This window comes from Hibiscus syriacus, unplaced genomic scaffold (assembly GCF_006381635.1).
Source record: "Hibiscus syriacus cultivar Baekdansim isolate YM2019G1 unplaced genomic scaffold, ASM638163v2 tig00018903_pilon, whole genome shotgun sequence".
In the NCBI taxonomy this organism is placed as follows: domain Eukaryota; kingdom Viridiplantae; phylum Streptophyta; class Magnoliopsida; order Malvales; family Malvaceae; genus Hibiscus; species Hibiscus syriacus.
The window spans coordinates 1-18,960 of NW_024062452.1; the positions used below are offsets into that span (position 1 = coordinate 1).

The window sequence follows — 18,960 nt, forward strand, 5'->3', positions numbered from 1 at the left end:
CTAATTCATTATGTTTCTTTGTGAGTAAGTGACTCTAATTGCTAAATAACATTGGTTAATTTCTGTAACTTAGATATAGGTTGAGTGCCAAATAAATGAGAAACTATTTCATTGATACGGCTTACTACGTCATCCACGGTCCTAGTGAATCACTCGGATTCATGAATTTTAAAATCATTTCCAAATAACTATCCCCTCTTTATTCACACGTAGGAACTGGTTATGTTTGTATCATGTTTGTATCACTTGCACTCGAAGGCGACGAGAACAATAGGGTTAGCATAGGCACAATGTGATTGATTGCCTTCCAACTTGTTTTGCATGGACTTCCATTACGTGCATTAATCAAATATGTGACACAGGTACGTGAGGTACATGCCCAGTTTGTAAAAGCTACTCAAGATCTGTTTGAGAGGCATAAAGCTCGGGTGGGATATGGTGATCTTCCATTAAAGATCCTTTGATCCCAGGTTGTGTGGTTTCAACGATGCCTAATGTTTGTTTCATTTGCCAGTCTCTCGTATTGACATGAATCTGATTAAGTACATGATTTATATTTGACGATTCAAAATTAATAAATTTGAGCTTGAGATTCTCGAATCTCATATTATTTATATACAATTTTTTCCTCAAATGTTTTAATATAATTCAAAATCATTCACATATAAATTATCACATCAACACGTAAATAATTACGTTAGTACACCAACATTATACTAGTGAACAATGATTTTCATTGAAACAAATGATAAAATTAATTCAATTAAATGAATTTTAAATATAAATTTATATAAATAAAATTATTAATTCAAATTTAAAACAAAATATTCCCTTAATTTTGAAATTTATAAAGAAATCAAATTAAATTGAGTTAAACTTAATACTAACAATTAAATAAATATAAATAAATTTTTATTTGGTTGAGCTGGATTCATTTATGATACATACTATATATGGCAATCTTTGGAAAGTGAAATTGGCAGCAAAATTATGAGGTAGATGGATAGAGATTTTTCGAAATCAACAATAATCGAATTCAACCCGACTCAACTTATATGATCACTTAAAATAATCGTTATTGTTTGTAGAAGTTATTTGTTCGAGTATCAATAGTTACAACAGAATAATTTAAAATTGTCAAATAATTAAAAATATTTAAAATATATACTACTTTATAATCATTTTAATTTAATAAAAAAAAACAACAACCGAATCCATACTAAATTAAAAATAAATAAATAACAAAAAGTTATTTGTTTAACCTTTGATTCATTTTTGGAGTAGATATATACAATCAACGCGTGTTTATAAATTAAATGCTGCCAATGACAAAGCACGTGCTAAGTGGCTGTAAAATGGCATGATCTGAAAATTATAAACAAATTTGTGAGGTGGATGGATAGAATTCCATAACACCAATCAATTTGGGTTATCTTCAACATTTTATAATTATTTTTGTAATTATAAAAAAACTTTGAATTTAAACAATTTTTATGATGATTGAATTTTTGAACTATTTTATTTGAGAATCTTAATTCTTTTATTACTTTTTTTTTGTCATTTTTATTTGTAATTATTGATCTAGTAATTCCAAAAAGTAAAAAATTATTTTTTAATCTTATACATTTATATATATATTTGATTAATTTGTTGCTTAAAAGCTATAAACATAAAAGACTAAAAATATATTATTTAGTTAGTGATAACTTTTTATGTTTTTTAAAAATTAGGGTAAATTACACGCTTACTCACTGAATTTTATTCTTTCTCATATTTCACTCATTATACTTTTAATTTTTTCAATTTACTCACTGAACTTTATACATTAAATTTTTTTAGTCACCCCACCGTTTTTTCCTAACTCCGTGATGATGTGGTATTTTTTTATTTTTTAACCCATTAATATTTTTATTAATATTATTTATATATTTTTATTATCCCTTACTTGCAGTTCCCCTTCCCCTTCTTCATCCTCTCCTCATTCTCTCTATATTTCTCTCTTCAACTTGAAAATGGTTCCCATTACCTATTGAACTCTGCAATGAACCCATGTTCTTAACTATTCAATTTCACTAAAAAAAGAAAACAAAACAAAGAACATAAAATCTCCTGTTTTGATTTCTCCAAATCATGAATTAAGTTTGTCAAGCATTTCCTATATTCTTCTTAATTGCTCCAAAGCATCAGAACTCCTTCTTGAATGAATGAATCCTTGGTGGATTGACAAAGAAGAAGAGAAGGAAGACTGAAAAGGGTAAATAAGAGAAAAAACCTTTAAAACCAGCAATAAATCTTCATTCCTTCTTTTGTGTTGGGATTGTTGAAGCTCAATTTGAACAACCGAAAATGTGCCAAGAGGGGCGAATTGGCAAATTGTGTTTAGGGAGTAAGGAGAAAGAAAAGATAGATAATTTTGCATAGCGATTTATAGTGGTTCGACTTCTCGACTAAGTCTACATCCACTACCTTAGCTCCTCACTAAGGATTTTATAACAAGTTCACTAATTTGTTCTTTCTTTTTCAAAGATCAAGAGTAACCTTTACAAACTCCCTAGTTTTGCACTTGGCTAAACTTGAATCAATCCTCTTTACAAAAGGTAAAAAGAAGTAAACAATAAAATCTCTTAAAGGTAGGGTGTTTACAAAAAAAGCTCACAAGAGCAAAATATTTACAAGAGAATAAGAATAAAAAGTGAAAAGCTCTTCTCTTGTGTTTGATTGCTTGGATGGATGTTCTAACCATTCTTCAAGTGTCTTGAACTTGTATTTATATGTTGGAATGTGTTTGTGGCCGTTTCTAGCCGTTGGGATGATTTTTAGCCGTTTGAGGATGTTTTCTCTGCGAAATAAAATTGCCCAGTACAGAGGGTATCGATACTCTATAGGGAGTATCGGTACTACCTTTGTAATATTTAAATAAAACTATCTGTTACTAGCCGTTGGGCATGATGGTATCGATACTAATATGTAAATAGTATCGGTACCTCTTTGGGTATCGGTACCCCTTTGGGTATCGGTACCATTTTTGCATTCTAGAATTTGAGAAATGCTGGTAGTATCGGTACTACCTAGAGAGTATCAATACTTCTCTTACCTTGGGTATCAGTACCACATGAACAATATCGATATTGTTCATATAGTATCGATACTGTAAGAACAATATCAGTACTACGTACGTTTAAAATCAGTTTTGTGCTCAAATTCACTTTTAATAGACTTTGAATTATTTTTGAAAACTTTGAAAACTCTAAATAAATTCAATTCAAGTCCAAAAACATTTTACCTTAATTTGTTATATCAAAATATAGTTCAACATCTTGATTACCTTTTTGCCCAAAATCTTCCTTCCTTCATTCTCTTGGATAATGGAACTAGATTGAAAAGGCTAACCTTGGAGATGAAACCTCCTTCTAATGATCCTTTTTAGATCCAAAATCATCCTTCTATTCTTCTTTTTCAATTCCCCATTTTCAAATATCCATTAATCAAAACATTGTAAATAAAAAAACCTGTGTCTCCCATCGATCAATTTCTTCATGGTTTCAAAAGTAAAAGCATTTGCAAAGCACTTCAATAACAGAATGAATTCCATTTGAGGGAGAGAGAATATACCAGAGAGCAAGGGCAAAGGTTGAAGGCTATGAAAGCAAGAAGAGAACGAAGCAGAGAAAAATGATGGGAGGAAGCCAAAGAGAAACGGTGGTGGAGCTTGGATTTGAGAAAATGAAAGGTTTTGAGGGTTAAGGGTATCTTAGTTTTAAATTATTTTCTTTTTAAATGTATTTTAATGATTATAAAATGTTTATTTAATACATGTCATAACTCCGTTAAAAAGTTAACGGTGGAGTGACTAAAAAATTCAATGTATAAAGTTCATTGAGCAAATTGAAAAAATTAAAAGCACGATGAGTGAAATAGAAGAGAGTAAAGTTTAATGAGTAAGCGTGTAATCTACCCTAAACATTAAAAATAAAATTGATAAAAGTTATATATAAAGAGAAATAATAAAGTTATTTATATAGTCACCAAGTAAGCAATTAAAGATAAAATTAATGAGATACTAAAATTTCAAATGAATATAATATTTGGATTTAATGGCACAAAAAATATAGAAGACTGAAATTTCTAATTTTATAAGTTTGGTAGGCAAAATGCAAGTGTCCTAAACCTTTGATTATCATTAGTGTAATTACCCAAAAATTAACTTTTACCCGAAAATCTAGCTTTGGGCATCCGGGATTGGTGTAGAATGCACCGCACCATTCATTACTCGTAACATAAGAGGAAAACACAGCTGTGTGATATGAAGTGTTGGTTAACCCAAAAGACAGGGGGGAAGTGCAGAGTTAAAGAGCGGAGGCGATGGGGTCATCGGCGTCGAAAATGGTGGAAGAGAGGGCGGGGGAACAGGCGTATACGCCTGGACCTGGATATCGGCAGTTCAGTGGAAGAAATGAATTCCCGTCCAACATTTTGCACGGTGTATTAGCTTGTGCGTTGTGGATTGGATCTATGCATTTCAACGCCTCCGTCCTCCTCCTCTCCCTTCTATTCCTTCCTTTCTCCAAATTCCTTCTGTTCGTCCCCTTTCCCTTGATCTTTTTAAGTGTATTACTTTATCTTCTTGTTGAAAGGAAAAGAAGAGAATCTAAATGACATAAATTAATTTCTTTCTTTGATTAATGTTCAGGGTGGTTGGAATCCTAGCGGCTTTCGCCGTTCTTCCAATCGATGAAAACAGTATATTTGGGCTGAGGCTGGCCAGGTAACCATTATCACTGCTCTGATCTCTTCTTTTTTTCTAATCAATTTTAAGCTTAACAAGTATTTATGATCGGAATGAGCAGGTATATATGTAAGCATATGAGCAGTTATTTTCCGGTCACTCTCCACGTCGAGGACATCAACGATTTCCGCCCCGATCGTGCTTACGGTCTCTTTACTTCTTTGTGTTAATCTGTACTTAAAATATCTCGAGAAAATAATCCAGTTTTCGCTTGCAAATGCTGCAGTTTTCGGTTACGAGCCACATTCGGTGTTGCCGATCGGAGTTGTGACGCTTGCTTCACGTACGGGTTTCATGCCTCTTTCCAAACTGAAAGGCCTTACTACCAGTCCCGTAAGGACGATTTCAATCCCCCCAAACTTCCAAATCCTTTACGATTACTCAATTTTCTTTTGGCATTAATTCAGTTGGTGGTAAATCATAATGAACATAGGTGTTCTACGTTCCATTCTTGAGGCACATATGGACATGGTTGGGTGCTACACCAGCCACGAGGAAGAACTTCTGTTCACTGTTGGGAGCTGGTTACAGTTGTATTGTAGTGGCTGGTGGAGTCCAAGAGACATTCCTCATGCAGCATGATTCTGAGGTTCCATTCTTGCATCTTCTCTGTTCTTGTTTCTTGCTGGTTCAATCAAACCCAGTTTTGATTCCGTGTGTTTATTTCTGGAAATTACAGGTTGCATTCCTCAAGTCACGAACAGGATTTGTTCGGATAGCTATGGAAATGGGGTGTCCACTTGTCCCTGTTTTCGCCTTCGGACAGGTTGTCTTCTTGCGTGCCGCTTTAGAATTCTTTAATTTCAGCATTGTCCTACCTCATAATTCATCATTCCAAAAAAGCTTCGCGACAGGGATTCAAATAGTAACCTGGCTGCTATACCGTGGTCAAGGTAGTATTTGAAACTGTTTTCGTAAAAAATAATAATAGTGTAAAACGGAATCACACCAATAATATTAGGTCGCCACCGCTATTTAATGAGGTAATAGTCAATCACTGCAATAGCCGACTGTTAATCAACTATTTTTTTGCCATTTTTATTTTTTTTAAATCAAATTTTTAATTAATTCATTTAGAAAAATTTCACGACCGTGATCACAATAACACCGCAACCGCAATGCTTTGTAACTAAGATCCACTTAAATATATATTGGGTAAATTTTGCATTTAGTACTTGAACTAATATTTTTTTCCTTTTTAGTATATAAACTTTCACTTTTTTTTCAAAATCATCCTTAACATTTAGTTTTATTTTAGTATCTAGTCGTTAAAAACATAACAAAATTATATTTTTTATAGGTAAATTACATCATTCATCACATAATTATCTTTCCATTACTATTTTAGTACTAAAGTCTAAAAAATTTCTATTTAACTACTCAATTTTTAAATTACTCCTATTTTAATCACTCTAAACATTCATAGCTCTCTTTTCACTACTATTTTGGTACTAAAGTTTAATTTTTTTTAATTTAACTACTCAAATTTCAAATTCTTCCTATTTTAATCACTCTAATTTTCAAAAAAAAATTATATTTTTAAACTTTAGTGACAAAAAAAGGAGTAAGAAGACAATTGAATGGTGAATGATGAAATTAATCAGAAAAGGTGTCACTTACAAGCTATTTGTTAAGTTTTTAACGTTGAGATATTAAAACGAAACAAAAATTAAATTTTAGGTATGATTTTGAAAAAAAATAAAAGTTTGGGTAATAAAACTAATAATTTAAGTACTAAATGTGTAGTTTACCTTATATATTTTAAACAATATTAAATAAATAAAAACATACAATTGAAATTATTATTTTTTCTATTTTTATAAAAAAATATTTTTTATTGTTAATATCGATTATATATTCTTATTCCTACAAGAATTCTAAAAACATTATAAAATTAGAAAAAGTTATATGGAATGAGCAAATCTTGCTTCATCTTATAATATTAAGAACTTTTAATATTATTTAACCTACAGACCATTGTTGCTTGAACTTTATTTATTTATTTATTTATTTATAATTAATATTTTTCTAACAAGTTCCTTAATATTCTACACCGCTTGAGTCTAATTTCCTTGCTTGTGCACCAGTCATATGCGTACAGGTGGTGGAAACCAGGTGGCAAGTTCATCCTGCAGCTTTCAAGAGCTCTTAAATTCGTCCCCATGCTATTTTGGGGGGCTTTTGGGTATGAACTAAATTATATTCCAGTTTTCTTTTCACCTTTTTGCTCGATGGGGTTTAGGGTAACGAACGGGGAACTACTTCGATGGAGGGTGGAATGGGATTACCATTATTTTTTGGTTCAATTATCTTTTAAGTCCTTAAAATTTTTTAAATTAAATAAATTAAACCTTATTCCTTGTTACTTTTGTGCTCTACTTGTTTTTGAAATTGGATATATTAAGTATAGATTTATCTTTTCTAATTTAAATATTTTTTAAATCTCTTTTAGTCTTGACAACGATATAGTATACATATATTTGCAGACGTGTCTATTCGAATTTAAGATTTCTAGAGAAAATAACACTCTTTTTTTTACCATTAAGGTCTCTTAATATTTTTTTCTTTCTTTAAATACTATTTATTTTACATTTTAAAACGAATCATTGGAGATCATGTAATGTTGATGTTGTATAACAGGGACCTCTTGGTTCATTTATAGTCCATTAAAAAATTTATTAGTTTAATTCAAATTCAATCCTTATTAGTAATGGCAAATTTGCATCTTTGACCCCCCCAAGAATTAGTAATTTGATTTAAGTTATTTCATTTGCAGAACTCCGATACCCTATCAACATCCAATGCATGTGGTGGTCGGGAAACCCATTTACTTGACCAAAAATCCCCAACCTACCAACGAAGAGGTATTTTCTTATAATGCTTTCATGGCTATTATTGTAGTCTTTCATTGCCTTTAATGGCACTGAATAACTCCCTACTTTATGCAAATGCTTAATTCATGATGTTTCTTAGTGACTCTAATTGCTAAATTACAAGGATAAAATTATTTTTACTTAGATTTCGGTCGAGTGCCAAATAAATGAGAAACTATTTCATTGATTCGGCTCACCACGTCATCAATGGTTCTAGTGAATTAGATTCATCAATTTTAAAATCATTTTCAAATAACTATCCGTTCTTTATCCACACTCGAACGCGACGAGAACATTAGGGTTAGCATAGGCACAATGTGATTGATTGCCTTCCAACTTGTTTTGCATGGACTTCTATTACATGCATTAATCAAATATGTGACACAGGTACGTGAGGTACATGCCCAGTTTGTAAAAGCTACTCAAGATCTGTTTGAGAGGCATAAAGCTCGGGTGGGATATGGTGATCTTCCATTAAAGATCCTTTGATCCCAGGTTGTGTGGTTTCAACGATGCCTAATGTTCGTTTCATTTGCCACTCTCCTTTACCTTCTTAATTCAATATCGATGCCCGAAACAAGTAACCCTAATAACAGCTTTGGAGAAGCTTGGCTTACATGCATGTATCTGAATAAGGCCCTTCCTTTTTAAAACTCTATATTTGGGAAACTGTATGCACCATCAGAGATGGATGTATAATTTTATGTTACACGAGGTGAATTTAAACTTATCAAATTCTATGGGACGAAAACAGATTTTTCAATATAAAGTACATAAAAAATATAGAAAAAATGTGAAGTACACATTAATTTTAAAATTTCAAGAAACGACTGCTTTTAGCCATTCCTCTGTCAATCCTTGAGTGACGTTGATATCTGATATCTTAAGAGTTAAAATTCAGTTACCAATTCAATTAATCGATCGAAAACTCCCACTTATCTTAATATATCTTTAAAAAAAAATTCTTCAAATTTTGTTCAAAGTTAAAAATATCAAATTGAGTTTATAATTTCTTTTTATGTTCTAGTAAAAAGCTCATATCTTGAATTGACGGCGTGTTTTAAAATATATTAAAAGTATAGATAATGAATTGGTAAGCAATATCTCAGTTTGAAAATACTTGCATCTTATTCGTAAGCAATATCTTCGAGATATTAAAATTAAATTACTGAAATATTCTAAGCACGCATCATTGTCGGTAAATAAATTATTTGCCACAGCGGTATCATGATTAGTATAATATAAAGTTGTAATTTTTTTTAAGCACAAAGCCAATGCGATCAAATTTAATAATTTTTATTTACCAAACACATTTTATTATTTTGGAAAGCTCTTTGCCTCTTTTAGCACAAAATATATTTAAAAATAAGTGTGAAAAATCTTATTTAAAGGGATCGTCATGGAACATTAATAAATAAGATCTGAAAAGGTGCATAGCACATGGCTAGGACAGACAATTAAAAGAAAGCATTATAATATTAATTAATGCTGTCCAAAATCATTTAAAATATGTCTTAGAATCAAATAAACCATATAAATATTTAACAACTGATGGTACGATTTATTACGATTCTTAGAATCAAATAATAAATGCACACTTTTTATTTATTTTTTGTCATTGACGATGATATTAGGGGTGGTATAATCGTCAATCGTTAATATTTATTATTATTTTTTATTTTATTATAACATATTTTTTGTTTTTTTATTTTTTTATTTTTAATAATTCTATATTTATAGTAAGTCTTCTTTTGCCTTTAATTTATGATACATTTTTCTACGCTTTTATGAAACGTTTTCGGTCGTTTGGTTGTTATTTTTATTTATTTATTTTATTTAGGGTTTAATTTGATATCGTCATGACTGATTAAGATAGTGTTTTGTTTGGTATCGTGCTGATCTTCCCTGGTTTGGAGTCTCGTATTAGATTTGGATACAAGATATGTCTTCATGTGGATAGTATTTTCACATTGCTTAGTTCTGATTTGTAATTTGTCTGTGATCTTTCAATAGTTTTATTCCCTTTTGTGGTTCAAATATAGATGCAGACATATATGTTTGTATCTATTTTTTTATCCGAGTTTAATTTTATTATTTTTTTACCTTTTTCTTGTATGGTAATTATGATTTTTAAGTGATTAGTTTTGTTATGTTTATAAAAATATCTTTATTATGTGTTTGATTTTCAACTGTGATTGTAAACATTAATTGTAATTTGGATATTTTTTATTTTTAATAAAATCAGTGGTTTTTATATAAAGAAAAGCTTTAACCTTAAACTCACAAGTTTAAGTTTATAATTTTTATTTAATTATTGATATTTGATTTATTAATCAATTATTTTATATCAAATAATTATTTTAATTTAATTTAATCTATTTATATTATTAAAATTTAAATCTTAACTTAATTTGAAAAAATCTAATACCTTGTTTCATCAGATAAATTAATTATTTCTTGTATTTTTTTAATTTTTTTATTAAATATATGCTTAAGCCTTAAAACTTGTAATTTTTAGAATAATTATTGTTTCCTACAAACACGTGCAGCAGCATGTGAATGCTTTGAAGTTTGACATGCACGCGTTCGGTAGCAGGTGGTACTTCTTTAAATTCTATGATTTTTGTTAACAATCATGTAAGATTATGATTATAATTATATATTTATCTTAAAAAATATAGCTTAGGGTTTATAATCACCTGCATATGCATGTACATCTTAGGGTGAGCACGTGTTCACCTTGAAATCCGAATTTTTTTATACTAGTTGTTCATTTTATTGAAGGTACACACCTTAAAATTTATTGTGCCCATATGGAATTCAAATATCTTTATATTAGTTGTTAATTTTACTGAATGTGTCTATCCTTAAATTTTATTTGTATTTGCCACATGCAATTTTTTTATCATTAATACATATGTGTCCACCTTGAAAAATATTTTTTAATCCACCATTATTTATAATTTAGGGTTTTAAGTTAGGAGAATGATATAAAATGATACAATTAAACAACTTCGATGACTATCTTGATGTGAAAATATGGTAGGAGCGAAAATGATAAACGAGTCTACTACAGACAAAGGTGACACTTAAATCAAATTTTAATAACGTTATTGGACATTTATCAGTTGAATGATTAAAATAAAAGTAATTTTAAAATTAAGTTATCAAAATAAAAATATTGTCAAAGTTGAGTGATTGGAAAGAGTAATTTATGCTAAAAATTAACCTAGAAGAGATATGATTTGAAATAGATGGTTCGTGGAACAGAAATATAATATTGCACATTTTTTTCTTCGGTTCATATTTGAAAACCCGCCGACCAATGCTGACAAGAGAGCATACGACGGGGGCCTATAAAAAGGTTAGAATTGGGCCAAGCGAAGCGTCGTCTTGCGAGTGATTTGTGATAGTTGTTAACCAAATTCGAGAGGGAACGCGGAGTTGAAAGCGCGGCGGTTCGATGGTGGAAGAAAGGGAGGAGAGGAAGGCGTACGTGCCTGGATCTGGATATCGGGAATTCAATGGAAGAAATGGAATCCCGTCCAACATTTTGCACGGTGTATTAGCTTGTGCGTTGTGGATTGGATCTATGCACTTCAACGTCTCTGTCCTCCTTTTCTCCTTTCTCTTCCTTCCTTTCTCCAAATCCCTTTTGTTCGTCCTATTTCCTTACTCTTTTCTAAGTATCAGTCTATGTTTTTCCACGAGAGAAAAAAAGGGAATTTAAGACGGAAACTCATGTATTATTCGTGTCAATATATTCACAGGGTGGTTGGAGTGTTTTTGTTTTTCACGGTTCTTCCTATCGACCAAAACAGTAAATTTGGAAGGAGGTTGGCCAGGTACCATTACCACTGCTCTGATCGCTTCTCTAGTTATGTGTTCATATTAATTTGGATTTTGGAGGTTAACAAACGATGATGAACAGGTATATATGCTGGCATATGTCAAGTTATTTTCCCACCACTCTCCACGTTGAGGACATCAATGACTTCTATCCTGATCGTGCTTACGGTCTCTTTCTTTCCTTTGATATTTACTTTAAAATTCCCAGGAAAATGCTTGTAAATGTTTAACAAACAAACGAAATAAGTAGTTAAATGAAGCATCCATTGTTCAGAAAATAATAGATGTTAGCTTGTGAATGCTGCAGTTTTTGGTTACGAGCCACATTCGGTGTTACCGATCGGAGTTGTAACGCTGGCGGAGCTTACAGGTTTCATGCCTCTCCCCAAAATGAAATGCCTTGCCTCCAGCTCTGTAAGCCCATTTTCACCCCCAAACTCTAATATCCGTCGCATTCCACACTATAGTACTAAATTGCAGTTGCCGTTGATTATTGTGGTTGCCTGTGGACGTTATGACCTGATTTGTTTCTTAAAAGTAACTATGTTTTTAAATGATTATCGCGGTGACCTTGAAAAATGATAGGAGGTGGCCATTACTTAGCATTGCAGTTGCAATTTAGTACTATGTAATCCACGCCCTACTACTATGCTTTCATTGTAGCCATAACTTGGTTGGTATACATAAATGATTATAGGTTTTCTACGCTCCATTTTTTAGGCATATATGGACATGGTTGGGTGCTTCACCAGTCATAACTTGGTTGGTATACATAAATGATTATAGGTTTTCTACGCTCCATTTTTGAGGCATATATGGACATGGTTGGGTGCTTCACCAGCCACAAGGAAGAATTTTTGTTCTCTTTTGGAAGCTGGTTATAGTTGTATTGTAGTGCCTGGTGGAGTTCAAGAGACATTCAACATGGAATATGGCTCTGAGGTTCATTCTTCTATGACTGTTCTTGTTTTTTTACTTCTTTGCTCAGATTGTTTTAAGCCGTTCTGACATAACAATTATCATGTTTGCCATACCCAATTTTCTCCAACACCCAAAACTTACAACGGGTTTTCCTTTTTGATCTCGGCCTTCATCTTCTTTCTATGTTTATGTTGGTAACTTAATAATTCTTGCTTTATTTCTGGATGTGCAGATTGCATTCCTGAAGACAAGAAGAGGATTTGTTCGGATAGCCATGGAAACGGGGTGTCCCCTGGTTCCAGTTTTCGCCTTTGGTCAGGTAAGTAGCAATGTTTTTATAGCGTTTTCTACCACTTAATTCCTCATTTACTTTAGCTTATTGTTATTAATTCCTCATTTACTTCAGCTTATTGTTATCATGTATCAAGCAACTTCAACAATTTTTTTCACAACTTGAATCCAATTTCTTCTTGTCTTTCTTACTTGTGCACCAGTCACATGCGTACAAGTGGTGGAAACCAGGTGGCAAGTTCATCCTGCAACTTTCAAGAGTTATCAAATTCGTCCCCATGTTGTTTTGGGGTGCTTTAATGTATGGCTCTAAACTTTATCTTGTATGCTAAACAGGAAACCAATCCTATTCCTTTTTCTTACCCATAAATCGAAAGATGAGATGTGTTCAAATGCATTCGAATCTATATTTTTCTCATATAATTATATATATCATACTGTATATTGGACATCACATTTGATCTCCTACCTTTGTGTTATTTGCAGAACTCCGATACCCTATCAACATCCTATGCATATAGTGGTTGGGAGACCTATTCACTTGACCAAAAACCCGCAACCTACTAAGGAAGAGGTATTTTCTTATAATTTTTTATGGTAGAATTTACTATTTTCTGGGTTAAATAGCATATGAATGAGTTAATCTGGTTCTCAGGTTCTTGAAGTACATGACCAATTTGTTAAAGCTCTTGAAGATCTATTTGAGAGACACAAGGCTCGGGTGGGATACGCTGATCTTCCTTTAAAGATTCTTTGATTTGAACTTTGTTTGTTGAAGTCGGGCATTTTTCATGTTTGTGTATTTGCCAATCTCCTCTATTGTATTGTTCAATGCCAATTATGGTTGGGTTAGGGTAAATTACAGCAGATGTCCCACCTGTTTGGGTTCATTTTGGTTTGATCACCAAACTCTAAAAGATCATGTTATTTATTTATTAGCTTTACAATATATAAAACCATAGTGAAGATATTGTTCACTTAAAAATACATATTTAACAAATATTTTTTTTGTTGAAATACTAAAAGAGTGTGAACATTACCCGACACTGAGCGATGAGTACGGAGTAGGGCATTACCCAACAAAATTCCAAGCACAACGTCGTAAAACTGCATCAAATCCTTTGCTTGATGTGGTGAGGACAATTTGTAAAGCCGATGCCTTGGAATACCTCTGCCCTGAAAAATTGCGACATGTGGCAATACGGCACTGAAGACCTTTAGTTTTAATTTAATTTGATTTTATTCCTCTGAATTTAGGGTAATTATGCGTTTAATACTTAAAATGTTAATTTTGATATGTTTTAGTATTTAAATTTATTTTTTTAAAATTATATCTAGTTTTTAGTTTTTGTTTTATTTTATTGTCTCACCATTAAAAAAATTAGATGTCAAATACATTTTCACAATTTTTATTTTTAAATTTAAAATTTCATTTATATTAACCAAACATGTTTTATAATTTCAAATGAAAAAGAAAAATTATTTTCCATAAATGAAAACAAAAACAACAAATATTTTCTAGAACCAAACTACAAGTGCGTAGTTTACCATCATTTTGTTTACTTTCTATTTGTTAATATAGTCTATCACCTTTGAGTTGATATCATGGGTACGTTCCTGTTTACAAAGTTGCATCTATTCGTGCTTGCGTGATTTGAGTAAACTGAATCCAAAACGGCGTGTCGGCGCCGGAAGCAGCGGCGATGGTGGAGGTAAAGAAGGAGGGGAATGCGTATTCACCTGGATCTGGATATCGGGAATTCAACGGAAGAAACCATTTCCCGTCCAACGTTTACGGGACGTTAGCCAATGTGATTTGGATTGGAGCGATTCATTTCAACATCTTCCTCTTCGTTTTCTCCCTCCTCTTCCTTCCTTTCTCCAAATTCCTCATGTTCTTCCTCTCTCTGTTCTGTATAACTACATTTCTGTTTGGGGAACAAAAACAGAATTTAAATCTTACAATTCGTTTCTGTTTGGGAAAAAACAGAATTTAAATCTTACAATTCGACATTCCCAGGGTGATCGGATTGCTTTCGGTTTTCGTGGTTCTTCCGATCGATCATAACAGTAAACGGGGGCGGAGCTTGGCCAGGTACGAAGTACCAGTTGTATTCTCTACACCTGATTTGAAATCTTAATTAACAAATGAGGATGAACCGAATAAACAGGTATACAAGCACCCACATGACCGCTTATTTTCCGGTCACTCTCCACGTCGTCGTCGAGGACATCAACGACTTCCTGCCCGATCATGCATACGGTTTCTTTCCTTTCTTTTAATCCATACTTCAAAATCCTCGAGAAAATAATCCATTTTCAGATTGCAAATGCTGCAGTTTTCGGTTACGAGCCACATTCAGTGTTGCCTATCGGTGTTATCACGCTTTCTGAAGGTGCCGGTTTGTTGCCTCTTCCCAAACAGAAATGCCTTGCAACCAGTACTGTAAGTACAATTTCTTTACATCCCACAACTCAATGAGTCGATGTTCTTAGGCCATAACTGGTGTAGACGAATGGATTTGGCATTTTACATCCCCTTTTTGAGGCATATATGGACGTGGTTGGGTGCCACACCAGCCACGAGGAAGAATTTTGTTTCCTACTGGAATCTGGTTATAGCTGGCCAGAAACAGAATATATACATGATATTAGTGATCGGTTCAAAAATATTTTTGATGCTAAGTACACATATATTAATAATATAAAATAAGTAAACACAAATAAAATTTTAAAATAAATATTGTTAATACGATAAATAATTAACCGAAATAAATTCAAATTTTAAGATAAAATTTACCCACCCTTAGAATAACATAAATCTGTCACTGCATAATATGATGTGATTCAAGTTGGATAAAATAACGTAATTTTTTTTAAAAGGGCAGGACAGGATATGATAATAAAGAATTTTCGTATGTGGTTATGATTAACCCTACTAACCTTTTATTTTTGTGTGTTCCCTCACTTCTGATAATAAATTTAACTAATTTTTTGGGTAAATTAATCTTACTTAAAGTTTAGTTTTTGTTTCATTTTAATATTTGTTGTTAAAATCTTTAGTTTTCGTTTCATTTAAGTATATCCGTTCAAAATTTAACGTAAATTTTTAAAAAATCAAAAGTTTAGGCACTAAAACAGACTAAAGTTGATAGTTTAGGTACTATATGCGTTAAGTTTTTAACGGCGGATACTAAATGAAATGAAATGAAAACTAAACGTTAAGTATGATTTTGAAAAAAAATAAAAAATATAGGTACTAAAACATACTAAAATTAATAATTAGATACTAAATGTATAGTTTACACTTATTTTTTCACTCTATTCTATCAAATATTGTTGTACAACATAAGTTTTAAAATTATCAAATGTTTTTTTTTAAATTTTATTCGACACACTCGAATACTAAGGGTGTGTTTGGTTGGAGAATGTGAGATTCTCATAAGAATGGAATCCACATTCCCCGTTTGGTTGGCCGGGAATGTCATTCCCGGTATTCTTACATTATAAATAGTGGATTTTTTTGGGTATATTACCGGAAATGTCATTACCTCTATTTCCTTAGGTATTGTTGGATTACCAGTGTTTTGGACTAAAATGTCCTTAAAAAAATTTCTTTAAAAGATATCCTTATTATATTATTGAATAATAAAAATTTTACGAATGTTAAATTACAAATTTATCCTTAAACTATTTTAGATTTACAAAAAAAATCTATAATTAAAATTTTATATGAAATTCAGGGGTTAAAATAAAATTTTACCCTTTCATTAAACCTTTTTATATTTTTAATTTTATAAAAAACATATATATTATGAATTTAAATTTTTAAAGAAAATATATAAATATTTTTCAACTTGTTAAAAAAATAAATATATAATAAGGACAATTTGATCAAATATACATTCTAATAATCTTTTATTCCTTTTTTTTTTTGGTACAAATGAAGTGGCTATGTATAATAGCCTACCATCTTTTAACACATTCTCCTTCTAAATCCATTTCTAACAGCTTTATTATTTCTTCTAGTGGGTTTTCCAGAATGTGAACTCTCCCTCTTTCTCAAATGCTAGATTAGCGAGGCGATCCGCACTTCGGTTCCCCTCTCTACATATATGTCTAATATTTTGTATCCAACCCTCTTTTCTTAGCTCTTCACATTCTCTGTAAATCACTTCCTTTTGAATATCATCCACAGCTCTGTCATTACGCTAGTAGTTCTCCCTATGTTTATCATAAATCCTTTTATCCAATTCCCGTTCTCATCTCTAATCAATCCTCCTGTTGTCGCTTGTTCGGTGTTTGTTTTGCAGGTTCCATCCGAGTTTAAAATCCATCAGTCCCGAGGCGGCTTCCTCCATTTGACCCATCTTGGCTCCTTGGTGATTTTCTCCCGTGAGTTCTCTTTTGCTGCTTTGATATTCCTTGCGAGGTTTATGCTGTAATGAATAAACCTCCATTTGATAATCTTTTATTCCTTTAACTAAGCATGATAATCTTACATTCCTGCTAAATCAACCAAACACAAAATACAACATTCACAGTAATTATATTCTTTGGTAATCTTTTATTCCCACTGATAATCTTACATTCCGTGAACCAAACGCACCCTAATATTAATGGTTACTTGCCAGTCTGGCCTTATTTCTTTTGTTCATTCATTTTTCTTTGTTACAATTTCTACAATATTGTATTGCGTGTCACTTTTGTTAACACCTGGTCCAGTCATATTCCTACAAGTGGTGGAAACCAAGTGGGAAATTGTTCTTACAACTTGCGAGGGGTATCAAATTCCTTCCCATGTTATTTTGGGGGTGTTTTTGGGTTTGTAGTTTTTTGAAGTTTTATTTGGTTTAATTATAAAGGCATAATACTAAAAAATAGTCCCAATATTTATTAAAATGGTCATTTTGTCCCAATTTTATTTTTTTGCAGCATTTTTGCCCTAACATTTCATTTTAGGGTAAAACCGCCTAACATTTGACAGTATAATCACATTGTCCTTTATTCTTTTTTTTCCTGGAGCATTTTACCCCTTAATGTTTTATTTTAGGTTAAAAAAGGTTTTCATTTTGGAGCGTTAATCATGTGTTAACTAATGATTTTCATATATAGAGGGAGCATTTTGCCCCAAAGTAAAATGTTGGGGCTAAAATGCTCCAAAAAAGAATAGAGACCAAAATGACCACTTTGATAAATATTGGAAGGGTCGTTTTTGGTATTATGCAATTATAAAAATGTAAGTAGGAGAGTTCATCTAATTTGCATCGGATAACATGCAGAACTCCTTTACCCTATCAACATCCCATGCATGTGGTGGTGGGTAAACCTTTCGAGTTGAAGAAAAATCCTCAACCTACTGCCGGAGAGGTACGTGTCGAATATGAATATATTTAAAGTTTATATTCTTATATTCACGAACAAGCTCGAAACTCTTACGGATAAATATTTGGATGGCTTCTTCATATAATAAACTAAATTCTTTTTAGAACATATGTAGTAAATAATCACGAGTTTATTGGTTGATCTGGTTCACAGATTCTTGAAGTACAAGCTCAATTTATTAAAGCTCTTCAAGAACTGTTCGAGAGACACAAAGCTCGGGTTGGACGTACTGATCTTCCATTAAAGATTATTTGATTTAAACTTGGATTAGGTACTGGCCAGATTAAAACATTTGTATACATGCATATGTATTCCATTTTAGTGATTTATTGTCAAATGAGTCATAAACGTTAGATTTTCTTTCTGGGTAAATTTAGTCGATCAAATCGGAGTTTAGATTCAGACCTAACCCGAGTTAAATCCGATTTAAATGAGTCATATTTTTAAATCCAATTCGTGTTTGTAACTTCTCAAAGATCGAGATAGTATAACTTCTTTTGAAGCTATTAATTTTGGACGTTGTGAGATGTTTTAAATGTAATCGACTTATTAATATGAAATAAATACAATATAATATATGTTTAAATATAATTCTTAAAAATAACAATAATTATTTTACCACTTAAGTTACTTGGTTTGTGCATGTTTGATGATTTTTAAATTATTATCAAATACAAATCGTAAATTCATTATTTTTTTGTCATAAGCCCCTGCAAAGATTATGCCAAATTGCCAATTCAAATGATTTAAAAAAAAAAGAGTGAAAAAGAAAAATTAAAGCAAGATATGGGTTTTATCATGGCATTCAAGAATCTTTATTATATTATAAACATTACACGTGTATGGCTTAATACA

The 18,960-nt window shown here is 31.6% G+C and overlaps 2 protein-coding genes across 3 annotated transcripts; both read left to right on the top strand.

The window, feature by feature from the left end:
• Positions 1–4,299: 4,299 nt before the first annotated feature.
• Positions 4,300–8,389, top strand: LOC120209453 (diacylglycerol O-acyltransferase 2D-like). Of its 2 annotated transcripts, XM_039208457.1 has the most exons (9): positions 4,311–4,577; positions 4,691–4,765; positions 4,848–4,933; positions 5,013–5,119; positions 5,220–5,375; positions 5,466–5,552; positions 6,874–6,971; positions 7,563–7,650; positions 8,047–8,389. In XM_039208457.1, the coding sequence occupies exons 1-9, from the start codon at positions 4,363–4,365 to the stop codon at positions 8,146–8,148; spliced, it is 1,014 nt and encodes a 337-aa protein (XP_039064388.1). In that variant the 5' UTR covers positions 4,311–4,362; the 3' UTR covers positions 8,149–8,389. The 2 variants fall into 2 exon arrangements, with proteins under 2 accessions (XP_039064387.1, XP_039064388.1); XM_039208456.1 differs by having other exon boundaries at positions 4,300–4,577; positions 5,220–5,552.
• A 2,820-nt stretch (positions 8,390–11,209) lies between these two features.
• Positions 11,210–13,507, top strand: LOC120209454 (diacylglycerol O-acyltransferase 2D-like). Its single transcript, XM_039208458.1, has 8 exons — positions 11,210–11,504; positions 11,591–11,676; positions 11,816–11,922; positions 12,295–12,450; positions 12,662–12,748; positions 12,924–13,021; positions 13,207–13,294; positions 13,376–13,507. Exons 1-8 carry the CDS (start codon positions 11,356–11,358, stop codon positions 13,475–13,477), a joined length of 873 nt encoding a protein of 290 aa, XP_039064389.1. The 5' UTR covers positions 11,210–11,355; the 3' UTR covers positions 13,478–13,507.
• The last annotated feature ends 5,453 nt before the right edge of the window (positions 13,508–18,960 follow it).